General features: G+C 40.7%; 1 protein-coding gene across 13 annotated transcripts in view; it reads left to right on the forward strand.

The window, feature by feature from the left end:
- TNRC6B (trinucleotide repeat containing adaptor 6B) overlaps positions 1-20,309 on the forward strand; it is a 203,461-nt gene that overhangs the window by 130,113 nt on the left and 53,039 nt on the right. For 9 of the 13 annotated variants that reach the window (XM_067559532.1, XM_067559534.1, XM_067559539.1 and 6 more), the window contains 4 exons: positions 2,937-3,024; positions 7,884-7,905; positions 11,471-11,842; positions 17,879-20,197. In XM_067559532.1, coding sequence (XP_067415633.1) covers positions 2,937-3,024; positions 7,884-7,905; positions 11,471-11,842; positions 17,879-20,197 — 2,801 coding nt within the window. The remainder of the gene's footprint in view (positions 1-2,936; positions 3,025-7,883; positions 7,906-11,470; positions 11,843-17,878; positions 20,198-20,309) is intronic. The other 4 variants (XM_067559543.1, XM_067559533.1, XM_067559544.1 and 1 more) reach the window with 1 other exon arrangement.

A 20,309-nucleotide genomic window follows, 5' to 3' on the forward strand; every position in this document is an offset into this window, starting at 1 on the left:
AGCAGCTGCCCCCCTTCCAGCACTGCCCCTCTCCCACTTGGGAGAGGGGTGGCCGCAGGGGACGTCAGCAGAGTCGGCTCCTCAGAGGGAGGCCCAGCTGGTGCATTCCCCGCCCCCCATCTACGCCACTGCTGCAGTCGGGGAGGGGGAGAGCAGGAAAGGGGCCTGCAGACAAACACCTTGCCTGGCCAGAGGGCTGGGCCCACAGCACATGGGAGGAGGACGTGGGGAAGACTTGGCACCCCTCTTCCAAAAGGTTGCTGACCCCTGTTGTAAGTGATTCAAAGATGGGCTGTTCTGCACACTCTCAGCTCTAATTGTTCATTTTGCTTATCTCTCTATGTACCCCTGAAGGCATCTCCTGTAATCACCTTCCCTACTGTATGTCATCACTAAAGCAAATAACCACAACTAGATCTTCAATTTATGGCTTTAGAGCCACTGTACCTAGCTTTGTTTAGATTACAGCTTGTTGTAAACTGTGTCTTCAGCTTTTCTTGCCAGACTGCACAGAATTCTAGTCCTGATTTTCTTCCCTACACATTTGTCCACTCCCGAAAGGAAGGAAACTACTTTAAAAGAGAAACCTATCCACCTGGCATGATGTTAGACCCACCTGCCCACTATTGCTAAGTTGGGTGTTTTTGACATCACAAGTTGTTGTAACTGAATTATATTTTTAGTGTCTCTTTCAACAGATCCTTTTATACAGCTCTTTAACATCTTGCATATACTATTAGAAATAATTGCTTTTCAATAATGGTACTATTTATAACTGACATTTATAGACCAGAAAGTATGCTTAATGCTACATTAATTTAATATGTCTTTATAGCATCAAAGAACAAACTCTGATTCTGGTTTAATAGTTTAAAATCTGAGTATCATAATAGAGAGTTTGATTTATATTTTGCTTACAAAAACAGGATCAAGCAAAAATGAAAATTTGTTTAGTTTACTCTTAATGCCATGAAAGTATAAAGTAGGCACTTCTCTTCATTCCCCATCATATGCTTGTCAGTACAACTGAAAAAGTGGTATTTTTCATTGCTGTGGCATAGAGCTGGGAAGTGCACTATGACATTTTGTAGAGCATAAGCGAGAGCGAGAACTGAGCTGGTCTATAAACTACTAGACTGTGGCTGTGTAAAACAAGCTGTTCAGCATGACATGGAGTACTTGCTTTGAATTCTGTGAAATGGGGACTTGCCAGTCTGAGTGCACTCCATTTGCTGATAGAGTGAAGGGTAGTGGATCTAGAGAGCCTGTCTCTTTTTTCATCAGGACAGCCTGAGATCAGGAGACCAACCAATTGTTTTATTAATCTCTGAAGAACCCCTCTGAATGGGATGTGCAAAGAGAGCTTCTTAAATTCCTTGTCTATATCAGGCTTCAGAAAACAGTAGCAGACAGATTTTTTTTAAAAAATGGTTTCTAATTTTATACGTGCAAATTACACAAATGCTTTTCTGCACACATTAGTGTGGTAATAGCATGTGAGAGTGCAAATTTAGAAGCCAACTAAAGTAGGATAACCTGTGGGAGGAAATCTCTGGAGTAGCTATCTCTGATGAAGGGGGTAATAATATTTATTCAATTTTCTTGTCCAAACCTGTTCACAAGAGAGGACAATGTATTTTGGATAATTTGTAGTCCCCTGTTAAAGTAACCTTGAGTTTTATTTCTAAAGCCTTATACTTCTGTGGCATAAGCGTTTCAGCCAACAGCAGGCCTATTTCAGTACAATGTTAACACATCTATATATTAACTGTTTTGCATCTCAAAATTTTATGAATCTGACTCTGCTATGCATTAATCTAAATTAAAATAGTTTGAATACTTTGTCTGTGTACATCTGCCACTTTAATCTTCTTCCTCATGAAGGAAAATGGTAAATTATATTTGTAAGCTATTGTCTATCTTCAAAATGTGTGGGATACCTTCCTCCTGCTTCCTTTGCACACACTCCCAAATTCCTCATATTCTGATTAGTCATCAGATTTTTTTTACATTAGTTGTCATAAACTTCACATAGTAGAATGAAATTATTCCAGGCGAGTTGAAATCTTGGTGGTCCAAATTTCCTCGGAATGGATATAGATAGCCAATTGGATGAAAAATGTGACTCACCATAGAAACAGTTCACCCAGTAGCATAAATGTGAATTTAACCAATCACTTTCTGGCACATTCATATTTAATAGAAAGCATAGCAACAAAGATGATAGCATGACAACGGCAGAATCTGCCCAAGAGAATTTTTTTTTAAATGCTTATGAAAAAAGATTCCCTGGAAAGTCATTTTTAATGTACGCTTCATCACAAAAAATACTGTAGGTGGTACAATATCCTAGAAATTAAACTTGTGTATAATAAATGAGGGTTTAGATTTGATATGACACATCTAATAGCTTACAAGTGACATAGCTACAAGCAAGTGAACAATATTCCACATGTGAAGATAAATGTCATATGAGACCAAACCATTAAATATTAGAATTACACTTTCTATGTTTTGTCGGGGGGAAAAATGCACAGGATTTTTCAGGAAATAATAACAGTGCAGCACAATTTAATGGGCATTTAAAAAAAAATGCTCCTAGGGCTTTTGGCAGACATGCACTTAAATTATATAGGGTTTGACTTGACTCAAACTTTTTGTAAACACAGAGGTGCACTACAAGTTGCAGTATTGGGACCATATTGAGCTAGCAAATAAAAAAAATTACAGTCTGGGTTTGATTTAAACCCCCAAGAGCAAATTCTGAGTGGACTAAAATATTTGTCCCATGTTCTCAGCTCTGTCAGATTAGAGATGGAAGAGATCTCAGTCTGTTATTTCAGCTCACTTTCCTTGGCAAAGGAATGGAGAGAGAATGAGTGTGTGCACATCCACACAGTTTGACTGTGTCTTGATAAATTATTTGGTTTTGACAGAGAGAAGGAGCAAGAAAGGGAAGAACAGTTAATGGAAGACAAGAAAAGGAAGAAAGAGGATAAGAAAAAGAAGGAATCTACTCAGAAGGTAGGTTTGATATTTGAAATCTCTCTTTCCCCAGTTGCTAAATATATAGAATCATGTTTAGCAGAGAAGACTTGTAACTGTCGATTAGTGGGGAGGGAGGGTACAAAGGTCATGTGACCACCCTACCTGTCACTTCTGTTGCCCACCCATTGGCCCTTTACATGCTCCCCTCCTCGCTGCCCCCTCCCCCAGCTCCCCTTATCACTGTCCTCACCTCGGTTTGCCCCTTCACCCACACCCCTTAGTCCCGAGAAAACACAAGATTCTACCGCATGGGGCGCTGCCCAGGAGAAGCAGAGACCTGCATGTGCCAAAGCCCCCATGCAGCGCTAGCACAGGGGATCCTCTCCACCCCTCAGCTAAACTCTGGAGTGGAGGGGTAGAGGGGAAAGCGGGAGTGATTTCCAGCCCATTCCCACCCCAAACCTGCAGTCTCTACAGCAACCCCCCAGGCAAGAGCTTAGCACCCTCTTCACGTCCCTGCCCCCTGGATCCTGGCATCAGGGAGCATGGGGCTGCTCTGTTGCCTAGACACCCTCCCTTGCTGATCCACTTCTGGCTGGGCTCCACAGCTGCTGAAGCCCCTGCAGTCAGGTTCCCTGGGGGCCGGTGCTCAGTGTGTTCTTAAGGCTTAATCCCTTCCTACCCACACTGCAGCTGGGGGACAGGAGGTAGCCTGGTTATGTCTGTGGCCAGCAGCAGCCTGGAGGCCTGCACTGTGCAGGCAGAAAGGCACAAGAGCTGCTTCAAGCCACAGGCTGGAGGTGGGGATGATCACTGCAAAGTTATGGGCCAGGTCATCCTCTTTCCCCCCCCCTTCCTCCCTCCCCCCGCGCACGGCTGGAAGCAGCACCAGTTCCTTCCCACCTGCACAGTGTGGAAAGGCTGCTGCTGGCCAGTTCTGGTGTGAACCCTGTCAGAAATCTGGGGGAGCACTTGACCCTGTGTGCCATGCCACCCTCCTCCCCCCGTCATCACCTCTGCTGCTTAGGAAGTGTTTGCTTCTTTGCTTACTGAGTCTTTGTGAAAATGCTTCATTGTCTGAAGTCTGATGCCTCATTGAGGAATCTGGGTTTTGTATTAGTTTGCTTAAAGTTTATTATGTGGTATGGTTGGGGTTTCTTTTGTTATTTTTAGAGGACTGGAGGGAGGAGGATAATAACTGTCTTCATGATGTTACAAAGCACTACTGTGGGGGCACTGAATAGTGGTTCTCCTGATCCTTGCACCTCCAGCTATTATTTTTTTAATATCTCTCTCTCCAATGAAATTGAGTGTCAACTCAAAACTTACATTTGGGAGAGGAAAGATAAAGTAATGGTAATTCTTTATTTTGAGGGGACATAAAAGAGAGAATAAATGGATATTTAATAGTAAAGCCCCCTCCATGATACATCTTTTGCTGAATCTTCAGTCTGAGAGTAATAGGTGGGAGGGAGAAGGGAATTGTAAACTGTTGTTGAAAACTGTCTTTGTGCCCGGCTAGTGATTTTTGAGCAGGCAGTCTGCTACTTAAACAGTGTTACCTGAAATGGCTTTCAAGGAAAAGTCTAGAAAACAGTTTCAGGAACTGACAAAAATTGTAACATGGACAGGGGTCTATCTGAAACATTTCCATCTTTATCTTAGTAAGCATCCATTTAAATCAAAAGCAGAAAGCTTCACTTATGATGATTGCTAACGTCTATCAGTTCCTGTAATGCCAAAAAAACCTATTCAGTCACTCAGTACCTCAGCTGGTACTGTTTCAGTTATGCTGGGCATTCTTACTGAAAGAGGGCTACACTAAAATTCACTCATGCCAGTTTCACTTTGGCCTACTAAAGGCTTGTCTAAATACAATTTAACTATATTGGTTTAGGAACTGATGTAGTTAAACAGTGCAACCTCCAGTGGGAATGCAATCACATTGATATAAAAGTATTAATATCAGTATAAACAACGAGAGTTCTGTGGCACTTTAAAGACTAACAAATTTAATTTTTGTAGGCATAAGCTTTCGTGAGACTCAGCTCAGCTCAGTGTCTCAGAGCCTCACGAAAGCTTATGCCTACAAAAATTAAATTTGTTAGTCTTTAAAGTGCCACAGAACTCTCGTTGTTTTTGCTGTATACAGACTAACACGGCTACCCCTGTGGAAATATCAGTATAGCTTGTTTCAGTTTGATTTATCCCAAAACTGTTACAAGAGAGTTTCTGAATCTGCTGATTGGGGTTTATTTCGTCCATCTGATGACATTTCACTTTCTTTTCACTACTTAACATTGGAGTATAATAAAACAAACTACCTGGCGTATTTTCAACTAATGATGTGCAGAGCCATGACATTCTCCAGTAGTTTGCCATTGTGGTATTCGCCCAAAATCCTGGGGAAGATGATGTGAATATCTGTTTATCTTCTAGAGGCTAGTCCTGTAGTAATGTTTTTAGGGGAAAATATCTGGGGATAAGGGAAGGAAAATCTTTGGTCGACTGAAGAGGCATTGTGTTCAGTAACATGTTTGATGGTGGTAAATAGGTGAGAGGGCATCTATTGTTACACTTTAACACGCTGCTGGTAGAGGCTGGGAGATTGTTTAAAATAGGTGTTGTGTATGAAATTTCTTTTCTCCACGGTGGTGCGCCTTTCTAATGGCATGTTGTGAGACAGGGTAATCTACAAACAAGTCATGTGGAACTCTGCATAGTAAAATGTGTTTTGGTTTCCAATCATAACTAGTGAGGTGTGTGGTTTTTGTAGCCTTGTGTCTTTCATGCTTGTCACTAGATTGTCCAGTGTTGTTAGACTGAGGTAGCTTCTTCCCTCTCTTCAACATAACCCCCCCTCTAAGTGCTCACAATCCAAGTTTCCCCCAGGTAGATGATTGCTTGAGATCTGTGATGCAGTGACATATCTCCTCAGGCTTCTTTATTAAAACTTTAAAGTCATAAGGACAGAGTCTGTCATTGAGATGAAGAATGCAAAGCAGGGTTTGTTGCAAAGGCTAGAAATTTTTTTCCCCCTAAAGCAGACATTGGTTACAACTTAGAATTCTGAACTTTTGAAAGGGTGGACTTTTGAAAGGCTGTTTCAAAGAGGATAGTGATCAGTTGTTCTCCATGTCCACTGAAGATAGGGCAAGAAGTAATGGGCTTAATTTTCGGTAAGGAAGATTTAGGTTAGGTATTAGGAAAAATTTTGTAACTTAAAAGGTAGTTAAGTTCTGGAATTGGCTTCCAAGGGAGGCTGAGGAAATCATTGGAGGTTTTTAAAAACAGGTTGGACAAAGATGGTCTAGGTATACTTGGTCCTGCTTCAGAGCAGTAGTCTGGATCTGTTGACCTCTCGAGGCCCCTTCCAGCCCTACATTTCTATGATTCTATGAACTCTCTCTTTGTTAGATTAAGTTAATTACAAGAAGACTTATTGTCTCCCAGGTTAAATATAGTAAACCTGGCAGCACTACAATATGGCATTCAAGAGTTGTTTTATTTTGGCTTTCCTTGTGTAAAAATGCCATAATTGTGTCCCTGTTTTTGTTTTGTTTTTAAAAGAGGAGATCAGGGTGGAGGAAGGCGGGGCTGTGGAACTTTAGCTGTGTTTTTTAAACAGAACATACTTTCACACGTGTGTAATGTTTTACTGTCCTGGGGAAAATGAAAATCTGGTTTGTTATGAAACACAGTATATTTTTTCCTGCCTTTCATGTAGGCAGACTTTGGGCTTATGTAATTGTGATTGAAGTTTATGGAGTATGGCAGGAGGGATGGCATTTTATATTTTGGGGTATATTCTGTTTCACATACTCCAAAGAGCATCTTTCCAAAGTGGAATGATGCCAGCAGCAGTTGAGTGGTTTGTGTTTCTTTTTATTATTCTTTACCATACAAAAGAGATCTGGCTAGGTTGGTGTAGACAATAAACTGCCTTTTACTTGTAGGGCTTCTATTATTCTATATTGTGACTGTACCATCCAGAATTAGGGACTGGTTCAGCAATTTCTTTAAAGAAGAGGTAGCACAAAGCCTGACACATGATGATCTTGGGGTTTTCCCTTATTATGTAGAGGACCTCATGACAAACAGGTTCAAAACGTGCCACAATAAAAGAATTCCGGGGAACATACCAGTGGCATAATTGGTTCTACTATAGCTGAAAATCTATACTGCTAAAAGAATTTAAAAGTACAGCAAAAGCAAAAATTGTGGGGTTGGCCGTTATGATGGTTCACTTCAGTAGGTCCATTATAGAGAGCCTGTTGCATTCATGGGATTTTGAAATCTGATGATGCTGGAGGTATTGCAGATTCCCATTTGTGATAGTCATAATAAGATTCAATTTGTCTTCTCCTGGGAAAAGAAAATAGCAGGGGAGGAAGGTGAATGGAAAGACGGCAGAGAAATGGGTTGATGCTCTTCACTAACATTGTCCCTGTAGAAAGCATGAGATATGTCATTGTAACAGTGCTCACTTATGGGACAGTATTTGGCATTCTTTAGGTTTGTTTTTATTATGCTTAGTAATTTGTTAAAGTAATGGTTTCCTCTAAAGATATTGAAAAGCCAAATTTGGAGTGAATGCTTATTTGTGCTTTAAAATGCTATAGTGGAAAAATACCTTACAAATTATCATAAATGAAGTAACTTTTGCTCTTGCTTATGTGAGACTATTGGACCAAATATGTCATAAAGGTGATGATAAATAGCCTTTAGTCCTCTTGAAAACTTTATCTCTATGCATTTTTGAGCAAAGAACTTTAGCTTTTGATTTTCAGCTGATTTTTAAACTGAGAGAGGCTGGACTTGTAGTAGTAAATGAAGGCTGTGTTATAGAGTAGCTGTTTCTTGCTTTTATTAACTTCCTTGTTTTTAATTTACAGGTCACAGATCAAAAAACCAAAGGTAAGAGATTTAAATTGTTTAAATCTATAGAGCGTAGTATTGTTTAGGCTCAGAACAGGCCTTTGTCCTTGACTAAAATTCTTGGACAAGGGAAGGATACTAGTGTCCCAAGATGAGGTATTTCTGTATGAGTAGTCATCAGAAACAACTGCTGTAATTGTCAAGAAGAGAACATGTTGTAACATTTCCAGTCAGCCTTCAAAATGTTTGTAGGAGGGGAAAAAAAGCTTTTATTGATAAAATAATATCTTAGCTTTGATGATCTCTCATTAATTAGACTAACGTTGAAAGTCTTAAAAAAGTGTAGCTTTTAAAAAATGCGGCCACCAACTGATGCAGACTAGATGCATGGAATGGAAGAGAGGGAAAGTAGTTCTTAAGGAGGGAGCACCAAAATTAAAAGACTTAATTCAATTCAAACACATGTAGAAAGACATGTTAAAGCATAGAGACTTGAATGTCAAATGGTGGATAAGCATCTTGTTAAGTGTTTAACTGGCTCACCTGATTTAAAATATACTTACGTGAATTTGCATCCCAGCATTCTGAAAGTGGTAGAGGAAACAGGAGCTAAAAAGAGGCAATGAAAGAGAAATATAACAGTAATTTTGCTTAAATTTAAAAAACATTCCTAATAATTTTGGACAATGAAATTTGTATAGAAAAGTCAGAGAACCCATCACCAGTTGTTTACAAAGATAAAAAATGGGATACCACACATTCTATTATTGTAGAGGAATTAATGTTCTGGTTGTGATATTCTGTTGCTTTCATAAAAAAGTATCTATCTATTGATTTTATTCACCTTTTAAATACAAGCAATGTGGTGTTTGGGAGATGCAATGCTACTGATACTGTGGTCCACAAGAGAGACTGGAGTAGTTAAGAACATAAGAATGGCCATACTGGGTCAGTCCAATGGTCCATCCAGCCCAGTGTCCTGTCTTCCAACAGTGGCCAATGCCAAGTGCTTTAGAGGGAATGAACAGAACAAATAATCATCTGTCCCATCACCCATTCCCATTTTCTGGCAAACAGGCTAGGGGCAGTTCAGAGCATTATTTTGAGGATGGACCTATCCTCCATGAACTTATCTAATTCTATTTTGGACCCTCTTATAGTCTTGGCCTTCACAACATCCTCTGGCAAAGAGTTCCACAGGTTGACTGTGCATTGTGTGAAGAAATACTTCCTTTCGTTCATTTTAAACCTTCTGCCTATTAATGTCATTTAGTGATCCCCTTCTTGTGTTATGAGGAGTAAATAATACTTCATTATTTACTTTCTCCACACGAGTGATGATTTTATAGAACTCTATCATATCCCCCCTTAGTCATCTGTTTTCCAAGATGAAAAATCCCAGTCTTATTAATCTTTCCTCATAATCGAAGCTGTTCCATACCCCTAATCATTTTTTTGCCCTTTTCTGTACCTTTTCTAATTCCAATATATCTTTTTTAAGATTTAACAACCACATGTGCATGAAGCACTCAAGATGTGGGTGTACCATGGATTTATAAAGAGGCAATATGATATTTTCTGTCTTATTATCTATCCCTTTCCTAATGATTCCCAACGTTGTTAGCTTTTTTGACTGCTGCTGCACATTGAGTGGATGTTTTCAGAGAACTATCCACAATGACTCCAAGATCTCTTTCTTGAGTGGTAATAGCTAATTTAGACCCTATCATTTTATATATATATATATAATTGGGATTATGTTTTCCAGTGTGCATTTATCAACATTGAATTTCATCTGTCGTTTTGTTGCCCAGTCACCTAGTTTTGTGAGATCCCTTTGTAAGTCTGCAGTCTGTTTTGGACTTAGCTATCTTGAGTAGTTTTGTATCTTTGCAGATTTTGCCACCTCACTGTTTACCCCTTTTTCCAGCTCATTTACGAATGTGTTGAATAGTACTGGCCCCGTTACAGGTCCCTGGGGGACACCGCTATTTACCTCACTCCATTCTGAAAACTGACTATGATTCCTATTCTTTGCTTCCTATATTTTAACCAGATACTGATCCAAGAGAGGACCTTCTCTCTTATCCCATGGCAGCTTACTTTGCTTAAGAGCCTTTGGTGAGGGATCTTGTCAAAGACTTTCTGAAAATCTAAGTACACTATATACACTGGATCATCCTTATCCAAGTGCCTGTTGATCCTCTCAGTGAATTCTAGTAGATTTGTGAGGCATGATTTCCCTTTACAAAATCATGTGAACTCTTCCCCAACAAATTGTGTTCATCTGTGTGTCTCATAATTCTGTTCTTTACCAATATTTTCAACCAATTTGCCTGGTACAGAAGTTAGGCTTAGCAGTCTGAAATTGACGAGGTCGCCCCTGGCTCCTTTTAAAAAAAATTGGCATCACATTAGCTACCCTCCAGTCATCTGGTAGAGAAGCTGATTTAAATGATAGGTTACATGCCACACTTGGTGGTGGTAGTAGTAGTTACAGCACTAAAATATGTCCTTGATTTTGGAGTCTGAGTATGTCTTTGTGAAATATTTTACTTCTAGCAACCTGGTTAGGATATAACAAATTCTACCTTTGTTCCTGAACTGTTTAATGTGGGGCTTACTTTGCTTCATTTCTAGAAACATGGAGAATAGAGGAGCATAGGTGCACTGTTTCTGGAATCTTTCAAGCAGATGAAGATAGTTTCCTGAAGGCACGAGCTCCCCTAGGATTCCCTCATTTTCCCCTCTTTATCGCTTCACCTCTACTCAAAGGTCTTGAGAAAGGCAACCTGTCTTTAGATATGTCAGTTTTGGCTGGATCTTATTACAGAGTTTGTAAACAGCATTCCTTGGTCAGCCAGAGATGGTTGCTTCTGAACGAAAGAAGGCATTTCCTTCTTCTAGCAGCAGTTCATTTTTCTTGTCTTAGGCTATATTGTTACTGCTAAAAATGGTGTTTTTGTTTTATCAGTGAGATAGTTAACCCACATTAACTATCTGCTGTAAAACACTACTGGAGACAAAGCACAGGTAGTCTTTACCTTGAAGTTTGTGAGGTCAATGCTGTGGCCCCTCCCCAGTGGCCTCATTTGGCTACAGTGCAGTAAAAACTACAGATTCTTGTGTCCCCTAGGATTTTATAATGAGATAGCTAACGAGGATTAACTGTCTGTCAAATAAATAAATAAATAAAACAAAACACAACACTGTCTTTTTTGATGGTGACAGCATAGTCTTAATGAGCAAGGAACTTGCTCATGAGCTTGGGAACTGAATTGAGATTTTCCATATGGCAGCACAAAACACTGCGACTAAGTGAACGAAAGACTAGGGAGGAAAAGAATTACAAAATTTGTATTAATCATTGACAGTTTAAATTTAAAACTTCAATTTGGGATTTCACCCATGATGTCTAAATAACTGGTGGTGATAAGCAGAAGCAACATATTTGTCTAATTTGACTGGATCCTTGATGAGATTGAATTTGCACAGTATTCTGAGAGAATTGCCATATCAAAGTTCAATTTCAGTGAGTTCTTATATCCATTTGTTAGGTTTTGTATTTTATAAAATTATAATTTTCCTTCCTCTTATTTCCCAGTGCCCGAAGTGACGAAACCAAGTACTAGCCAGCCAGTGGCCGCTAGCCCAAGTGGCAGCTCTCCATCGCCACCAGTCAATGGTGGCAACAATGCCAAAAGGGTGGCAGTGCCGAACGGACAACCGCCAAGCGCCGCCCGCTACATGCCTCGGGAGGTGCCGCCGCGATTCCGTTGCCAGCAGGACCACAAAGTGTTATTGAAACGTGGGCAGCCCCCTCCACCATCTTGTATGCTGCTTGGGGGTGGGGCAGGGCCACCTCCCTCTTCAGCACCTGGAGCAAACTCAAACGCACAACCAGTGACAGGAGCACTGCTGCAGAGCGACAGTGGGACTGCATCAGGTAAGGAAGTCTTAGCTGAAGAAGGATCAGGTAAAATCGTTCACAAATGTGTTACGTTATGTAATAAAACTTCAAACTTTTAGAAAATTTATTTTACATTACTGTTGTGTTCCTCAGTACTGCTGGTTTTTAACATTTTTAGGATATTGATTGTTTTGAAAAAACAAAAAACCCCCCAATACATTCAGTCATCAGAATTGTGACACTGGAATAGAGCAATGGTCCATCTAGTCCAATATTGTCTCGCTCTTTCTGACAGCGGCCAGTGCCAGATCCTTCATAGGAAGGTTATGTCTCCCCTCTTTCCAACACACAATAATGCACCTCTCTAATTGAGTGGTACTATGTAAGCTAGGATCAAATAGAAATCCCGCCTCCCAAATTATGAGCTGAAATATAAGGTATTTATTCTAAGTTTTGTAATATTTCTATATTGTACAAGATTTCTCTTTTGCTTGTAGCTATTAAGAGTTGTAGTTGTCGTCCAGGCTCGTCTGTCTTGTATTTACGTGTTGTGATATTACGTGCTAAAATACATATGAGTGCTACAGGGAAAGGGAGAAGACAGTGTAGTAGATCACAAACTTGGAATAACAGTTGTTCCTTAGCTAGCTGGTGTGTTGCAGTCTCCAATGGATTCTTTGGGATCTTTGGTTCAATCCACTTCTTTTCCTGCTGTTGTCAGTTTTTTGCCTCTGTCTCTTCTGGCTCAGCTAAGGATAGTTGCAACAGCAGTGCTTTAGTTTTAGTCAGCATAAAATTAAGACCAAATATATCAGTTCTGTAGATAATAGCTGCAGTGAACCATAGCAGATGTGGTTCATTTCTAATCTTGTTGAAGTAGTAAATTAGAACTCCTTCTGATCCTGACTTTGTCTGATGATGAGTCTTCTTGAAGGTAGGACTTAGTTTCTTAAAAATTGTGTGTTAGGAAGCTTTTTAGTAGTTTTTTCTAAAATAAATTTGATTTGTAGGATTTAAGTAATTCGTAGGAACTGGTCACCTATGACCCTTTCCTTGAACTATGGAGACCTCAGGGTATAATGCTTCCACAATCCTGGTAAACAGATCTGGATGGATTTAAAAAAGAGTGGCACTCTGGGGAAGAGATAGTGCTGTCTTTCGTTCTTCTCTTGACCTCTCAATACTGAGAAAGGAGACCCTTTTGCTTCAGTTGAAGCTGTCACTGGCTTCTTGGACCTACCAGCCTTCTCAGAAGGGAGATCTCTCAAATGGAGTTTGATTTGTCCCAGGAACATGACTTTGAAAAAAGAACTATGTAAACCAGCTTGACTCTTCATATGGCCTGGAATCTTACAGAAGAGCTGCTTCCATCATCAGCTGTAGTCAAGACACTTGGTCCTGAGACAAAAAAAATGAAGGCTGATAGAGTTGGGGCATATACCTCTCACTTCAGCATTTTATACACTGAGTACAGCATATGATTGGGTGTCATAGTCCTTTTGTCCCCAAAAGAAGGGCAAGTCCTAAAAACCAACCTTTTATTTTGGAATCCACTATCACAATAGAAAAACAAATGAAAACATCAGCCTTAGGAATGTTTAGTAGCCCAGAACCAACCTAACCTGACAGAGTGGTGGTCATGTCTATCAAAGAGGAGGGCCTTATGGATCCTCTGAAGATGAAGAGGATAATACAAGTTTCTATCCCACGATTGTGTTGGCAGGAGATTAGTTATACCACATTCCTGCTTAAGGGTTTGATTCTTTTTTCCAACACCCAATCTCATTATTTTTTATGGCTTCTGTAAAAATGAGAAAGTTAGGGCCAAGAAAATATTGTAAATTAAAGGTGCCAGGAACATGGGCTCTATATGACTTTATAATGTGGTACATGCTTGTTCCATTGTTGGAACATCTTTCTGAGGATTTGAAGGAGGAGATGAAAGAAGTAGTCATAGAGGGGCCTTACAGTAGCGAAGCATTCTCTAAAAGTTGCCTATGATACTAGAAGCACAGCTTCCTATTCGTTGGCCATATTGCTGTCACTGTGAGAAGAACTGACTATTTGAAGTACTGTGGCCTGTCTTTGGATTTTGTACAATCAGTATAATCTCAGCCTCAAAACCCAGTATTTGTTTTCCTGAGGCTTCTTAAGGCTGATAGTTTCATCTATCCTCATAACTCTGTTTGCAAATTTAACACTATGTTAATTATTCCTCAGGATGTCTGTCTCTTTTTGTATGTTAGACTAACTTGCATAGTATTTGCAAAAGGTGTCCTTTTCAAATCACCAGAGGTCTTAGTGAGGGTTATTTCCAAGATGGGGGAGGTCCAAATCTGAGCTAATTGACAATCTGAAACTTTTGGAGACCAAGTTACACACATGTGCACTGATAGCTGAGTAAATCAGCCTTCATTCAAAATTTCTCCCGTATATTCAAAGAAAGTTAATGTAATGGTGATGAAGGTGAACACCGATGTTATACTCAGCAGATTGCCAAAGAAGGGTTTGGTGAAATCGTCAATGCTGAGAAGTGGTCCATCTTTGGAAATGGGTCCATTCACCAACTCATCACACCTGTGGCAATCCATCTTTCATGCAAGGATAACACACTTGTGAATGAAATAAGCAGAAATAGCCATTTTCAGCGTGAATGGGCATTGAAAATTTTCATGGTCAAGTCCTTTTCTGCAGATAGAGCTGTTTCCTACACTCAAAATCTGCATTTTTCCTCTAGAGGAGGGCAAAGGTCTTGTTAACAGATATCTTCTTATTTAGCAACATTGTCCTGCAAGCAGACATTATGTGATCCCCAGAATAAGTAACACTATCACATAGGACAAAGCTTGAATTTTGCTGATAACCCTGCTCCTGGGCCAGAGTTTTTTGTCATTTGGAGCTCCCAGTGATGCCACCCTTTTTGCCTCTTGTTTCTCTTCTGAATCTTCTCTTATCACCAGTGTTAAATATTTCACCAGTATCTCTGCAACTAGTAAGGCGGACCATACATCTTTTATCTTAGATCAAGTCTTCTCACCAGACGTTGCTGGGGATATTACTGAAAAGTCAGAAGCCTTTGACAGTAAATCCTATGCTGCTGCATGGTAGAGACTTTATAAATGGGCAGCATAAAGAAATATACCATCTGTTAGACATTTAGCCCACAATATCTCAAGAAATAGGACTCTGGATTTTGTTTACAAAAAAAATAACCACTATTGTTAATACCAAGTCATCTGCTCTGTTAGCAAATATGGGAACCCTAATAGACTATTCTCTAGCTCTGGCAGCTGTTTTCAGTATCACAATCTAATCTAATCAATCGACTAGATTTGCACTGAGCAAATTAGTTAATCCAGCGCAGAAAACAGCCGCTGAAGTCAGTAAGCAGACCATATACTGAGGCTCTTATGTTGTTCACACAGGGTAGCTAAAATAATGGCAGCAACAGTAGAAGTTTTTGATAAATAAAATTACTAGTATTGGCAGGACTGTAGAGTGTGCATCTCAGCTTTTCATGTTCCAGTATAAGGCACCTCCTGTGTTTTTACAAGCAGGATGCTTTTGAAGGATTGTTTCAATGCTGGCCCCACTTTTTTGGGAGTACAGTATATTACTACCCAATCTGATGGTTTCTTGATTTAAGCCTGCAGGAGAGTGTTCTGTTGTCACTCCTTGAAGACTGTTGAGGCAGTAACATCAACAGGGGAGTTTTTGAGCTCCAGGCATTAATTACTGACCCTCCTTGTGCACTATTATGTAAGGATAAAAGTGGCACAGCTTTAAATCTTCATTTCAGATTCATCTATAAAATATAAATGGATTTGTCACGTCAGTAAGTTGAGTAACTTGCTTATCTTCTCCACATAATATTTGTTACCAGACAAGGTCAGCTTAGAAGTGGGACATTTAGCTGCAGTCTTAGTAGGACAAAACCATCCTGTAAATCCCCAAGACTATTTGTGAGGATTGACGTGTATGGGGAGAGGTAATTTCCTTTCATCAGTTGTCATAATGCAGCAAAACACATTTTGTGGGTTATCAGGCACCCCAGTGTGGATGTTATTAGAACACATTCTGGTAGATCCAAAGCAGCCTTTAGTGTATTTCTCCAAATTGTTCCTGATGTAAAAATATGTAGAGTTGTTCATGGGAATAGAAACTGTACCTTTGCATGCAGCATTATTCTCTTGTGTTGGTCTCAAGGTCTTGATATGCAGTGTGGGAGAGCAGCCCTGCAATCTTTAGCTAATCTACTCCTCAAATTCTCCCCTCCCTGGAGAGTTCTTACTGATCAGTCTCCCAAGCATGAGGATCTCTGCAGGTACTACCTGAAGAAGAAAGAACAGTTGGTCACCTGCAACTGGAATTCTTGTATAAGATTGTCAGCGTAGTGCCACACTCACTGCTGTGGCAATTGACTATATCCAAACTCCTCCTATGACAGAGTCTGTGGTTGGAGTCTAAGAAAATAGAAAAATGAAGGTGCATTGGAGCCAGATCTCCTTATATACCCTTGCCTGGAACATTTCACAGCTGAAGATGAAGTCTACATTAGCCCTCAGTGGTCCAGGTTAACCAGGAGGTTCCAGGGTTGATGTGGAGTTTAATTCTTGTACTGACAGTCAAAGAGCTTCATTTACAGAGGTTCTGGAGGTCAGCTGAGAGAGAGATCATCAGTTCAACTGGTGAACTGAAAAAGCATAACTTGTATTAACAGTGCTGTTTGTCTTTAATAAAAACATCAGTAACTGCAAATTCCCATTTTCTCACTTTTGAATATATAGTTAAAACATAGGTCATAGAGGTGTGGGGGGGGGGGTTGAGGAGTATGATGTTGTTAGGCAGGTGTGACTTAACTTCACATGACACCAGCCAGTGCTGATGGCGTGGTAGCAGGTACAGACCTGTTGCCTATGATACTGACACAAATATTACTGTGAACTTCTTTCCCTACTGTACTAGCTCAACTGGAGAAGCAGGATTACCAAATAACACAGTGGTACTGGGTCTCACTGTAGAAGAAATGAACATAGAGAGGTGGAGAATACAATCGTCGTCTTGGGGAAATTTTTAGCAGTGCATCTTGAAGGCTGTGAGGTTAGAATTAGACAGGAAAATGATAAGCAGCACCAAACAAAGAACATGGCACTGAATCAGGGAATAAACTTTTTTTCCTTAAACATTAGTCTGATAATATTAGTAGAGCAGTGCAAGGGGAATGGCAGAGGTGTCTGCCAGACCACTGTGATACTAGCAGTATCACGTCTGTGTATGTGTGATAACCATGAAACCAGAATTGACTATCTAATGTTATAGTAGATCAAATTCATAGCTGATATGAGCCATGCAAATCCCCTGGAAGACTCTAAGCTATGTTGAAATCAAGTGTATGTGTCAGTGTAGTATAACATTGCACTGATTTGGCATTCAGTCGCTTTGCAAAATTAGTATTATATGCACAGTGAGGAGGAGAAAGGAGTATGTAGCAAGAAAATCAACTTAGAGTGTTTGATAAAGTGAAGGAATGGAAGGAGGGACTTGTTAAACACTCCTGTCCTCCTGTTAGGTGCTTTTCCTGAAACACTTTCCTTTTCTCCCTTCCTTGTGTAAGTTACACTTGGTTGGCAAGCCCACTGAATGCCAATCCAGTATAAGTTACATTACTTTACAAAACACACACACTCATATTTACACCGTTATTTTATGTCATTGCTGATTTTGTCCAGTACCCACCATAATTATAGACCCAGTCTTAAAAAAAAAATCTGAAATTCACATCAGCAGTGGGCTTTGTTTTGTTTAAAAAATTACTGCTTGAAGTTGAATAACAGGGCTGTTAATAAAAGGAATCAGTTCTCAATGAGGTTTTAAGTGTCTGCAAAATTGAATTGTTTGATGATTTTGTTTCTGGAACATTGAATGTTTTAATAAAAGTGGCTCATACACCATTTTCCACTGTAATATTCTGCTAAAATTTGAGTTTGTAAGTTTTTGAAAAAAAGGGTTTATAAATGGAAATAATAATTGGTGTTGTCTGTAAATGCAATCTTTAAAGAGCTTGTAAATAGTAATGAATAGTAATGACTTTCATCTTTTTAGATTCAACAATTGGAGGTGCTGCTGCTTCAAATTATGCAAATTCCACTTGGGGTTCTGGAGCCTCCTCCAACAATGGCACCAATGCCAACCCAACTCACGTCTGGGACAAGGTGATTGTAGACGGGTCTGACATGGAAGAGTGGCCTTGTATTGCCAGCAAAGACGCTGAGTCTTCTTCCGAAAACACCACCGATAACAACAGTGCCTCGAACCCTGGCTCAGAGAAGAGCACTCTGCCAGGAAGCACCACTAGTAACAAAGGAAAAGGAAGCCAGTGTCAGTCTGGAAGTGCTGGGAACGAATGTAATCTTGGGGCCTGGAAATCTGACCCCAAAGCTAAATCTGTTCAATCTTCCAATTCTGCTGCAGAGAGTAACAATGGACTTGGAAATTGGAGGAACTTGAGTGGGCAGGACAGAATAGGCCCTGGTTCTGGCTTCAGCAACTTTAACCCAAATAGCAACCCATCTGCCTGGCCAGCACTGGTTCAAGAGGGCAATTCTAGGAAAGGGATTTTGGAGTCTGATAATGGTAATGCCAATGCACAGATTAGCACAGTAAATCAGACATCTAGGGAACAACAGTCAAAGATGGAAAACGCGGGTGTTAACTTTGTTGTCTCTGGCAGAGAACAGGCTCAAATACATAACACTGATGGACCAAAAAATGGAAACACTAACTCCTTGAACTTAAGTTCGCCAAACCCTATGGAGAATAAGGGAATGCCCTTTGAAATGGGCTTGGGGAACTCCTCCAGAAGCACTGACACCCCTTCACAAAGCACTGGAGAAAGAAAGACTGGGAGTGTTGGATCTTGGGGTACATCTAGGGGGCCTTCTGGAACTGACACAGCCGCTGGACAAAGCAATTCTGGAAACCATGGGAACAATGGAAAGGATAGAGAGGACTCCTGGAAAGGAGTTTCTGTTCAAAAACCTAATGGGTCAAGAAATGATTCTTGGGATAACAATAACAGGTCTATGGGTGGTGGGTCTTGGAACTTTGGCCCTCAGCACTCAAATGAAAACAAATGGGGTGAAGGGAACAAATTGACATCTGGGGTCTCTCAGGGAGAATGGAAACAGCCGTCTGGGTCTGATGAACTGAAGATTGGAGAATGGAGTGGTCCAAACCAACCAAATTCTAGCACTGGAGCATGGGACAATCAAAAGGGCCAGCCCCTTCCTGAGAACCAAGGCAATTCCCAGGCTCCCTGTTGGGGAAGATCTTCCAGCTCTACAGGAAGTGAGGTTGGAGGTCAAAGCACTGGAAGCAACCACAAAGCAGGAAGTAGTGACAGTCTCAATTCTGGACGCCGATCATACAGGCCTACTCATCCTGATTGCCAAGCAGTCTTGCAGACTTTGCTAAGCAGGACTGATTTGGACCCCCGTGTGCTCTCAAACACAGGCTGGGGCCAAACTCAAATTAAGCAAGATACAGTTTGGGATATTGAAGAGATGCCAAGGCCCGAGGGGAAATCTGATAAAGGAACTGAGGGGTGGGAGAACTCTGCCACACAGACAAAGAACTCAGGGGGCTGGGGAGATGCACCCAGCCAAAGCAATCAAAACAAGTCTGGATGGGGTGAGCTCTCAACCCCCACAGAATGGAAGGACCCCAAAAACACAGGAGGGTGGAATGACTATAAGAACAACAATTCTTCTAGCTGGGGAGGAGGAAGACCGGAAGAAAAGACCTCTTCCTCTTGGAATGACAACTCCAACAAGGATCAAGGGTGGGGTGGACGGCAATCTAATCAAGGATGGTCTTCAGGAAAGAACGGTTGGGGAGAGGAAGTTGACCAAACAAAAAACAGTAATTGGGAAAATGCAGGAAACAAACCAGTGTCAGGTTGGGGTGAAGGTGGGCAAAATGAGATTGGGACTTGGGGTAATGGTGCAAATGCAAATGCTGCTTCAAAGGGTGGATGGGATGATTGTAAAAGAACGCCATCATGGAATGAGACTGGTCGACAGCCCAGTTCCTGGAATAAGCAGCACCAGCAGCAACAGGAGACTTCTGGCTCCTGGGGTCAACCACCACAACCTCCAGGTAATGGGCGACCTCCAAATCCAAACTGGAACAGTGGGCCACAGCCAGCTGCCCCCAAGGACGAGGAACCCAGTGGCTGGGAAGAACCTTCTCCCCAATCGATCAGTCGGAAAATGGATATTGATGATGGCACTTCAGCATGGGGAGACCCTAGCAGTTATAACTACAAGAATGTGAATTTGTGGGACAAGAACTCGCAAGGGGGACAGGCTCCACGGGAACAGAGCCTGCCTACTCCAATGACTAGCAAATCAACAGCATCAGGTACCATTTTGCTTTCTTCCCTTCTCTTGAGTATATGAAATTATATATCTAAACAAATGTTAAGTATGCAACATACAAATATATAGTTAGTTTTACCCATTAGCAAAATTTA

Source organism: Emydura macquarii, unplaced genomic scaffold, assembly GCF_026122565.2.
Source record: "Emydura macquarii macquarii isolate MOO-44397 ecotype Brisbane River unplaced genomic scaffold, CSIRO-AGI_Emac_v2 contig_2205, whole genome shotgun sequence".
NCBI classification, from domain to species: Eukaryota; Metazoa; Chordata; order Testudines; family Chelidae; genus Emydura; species Emydura macquarii.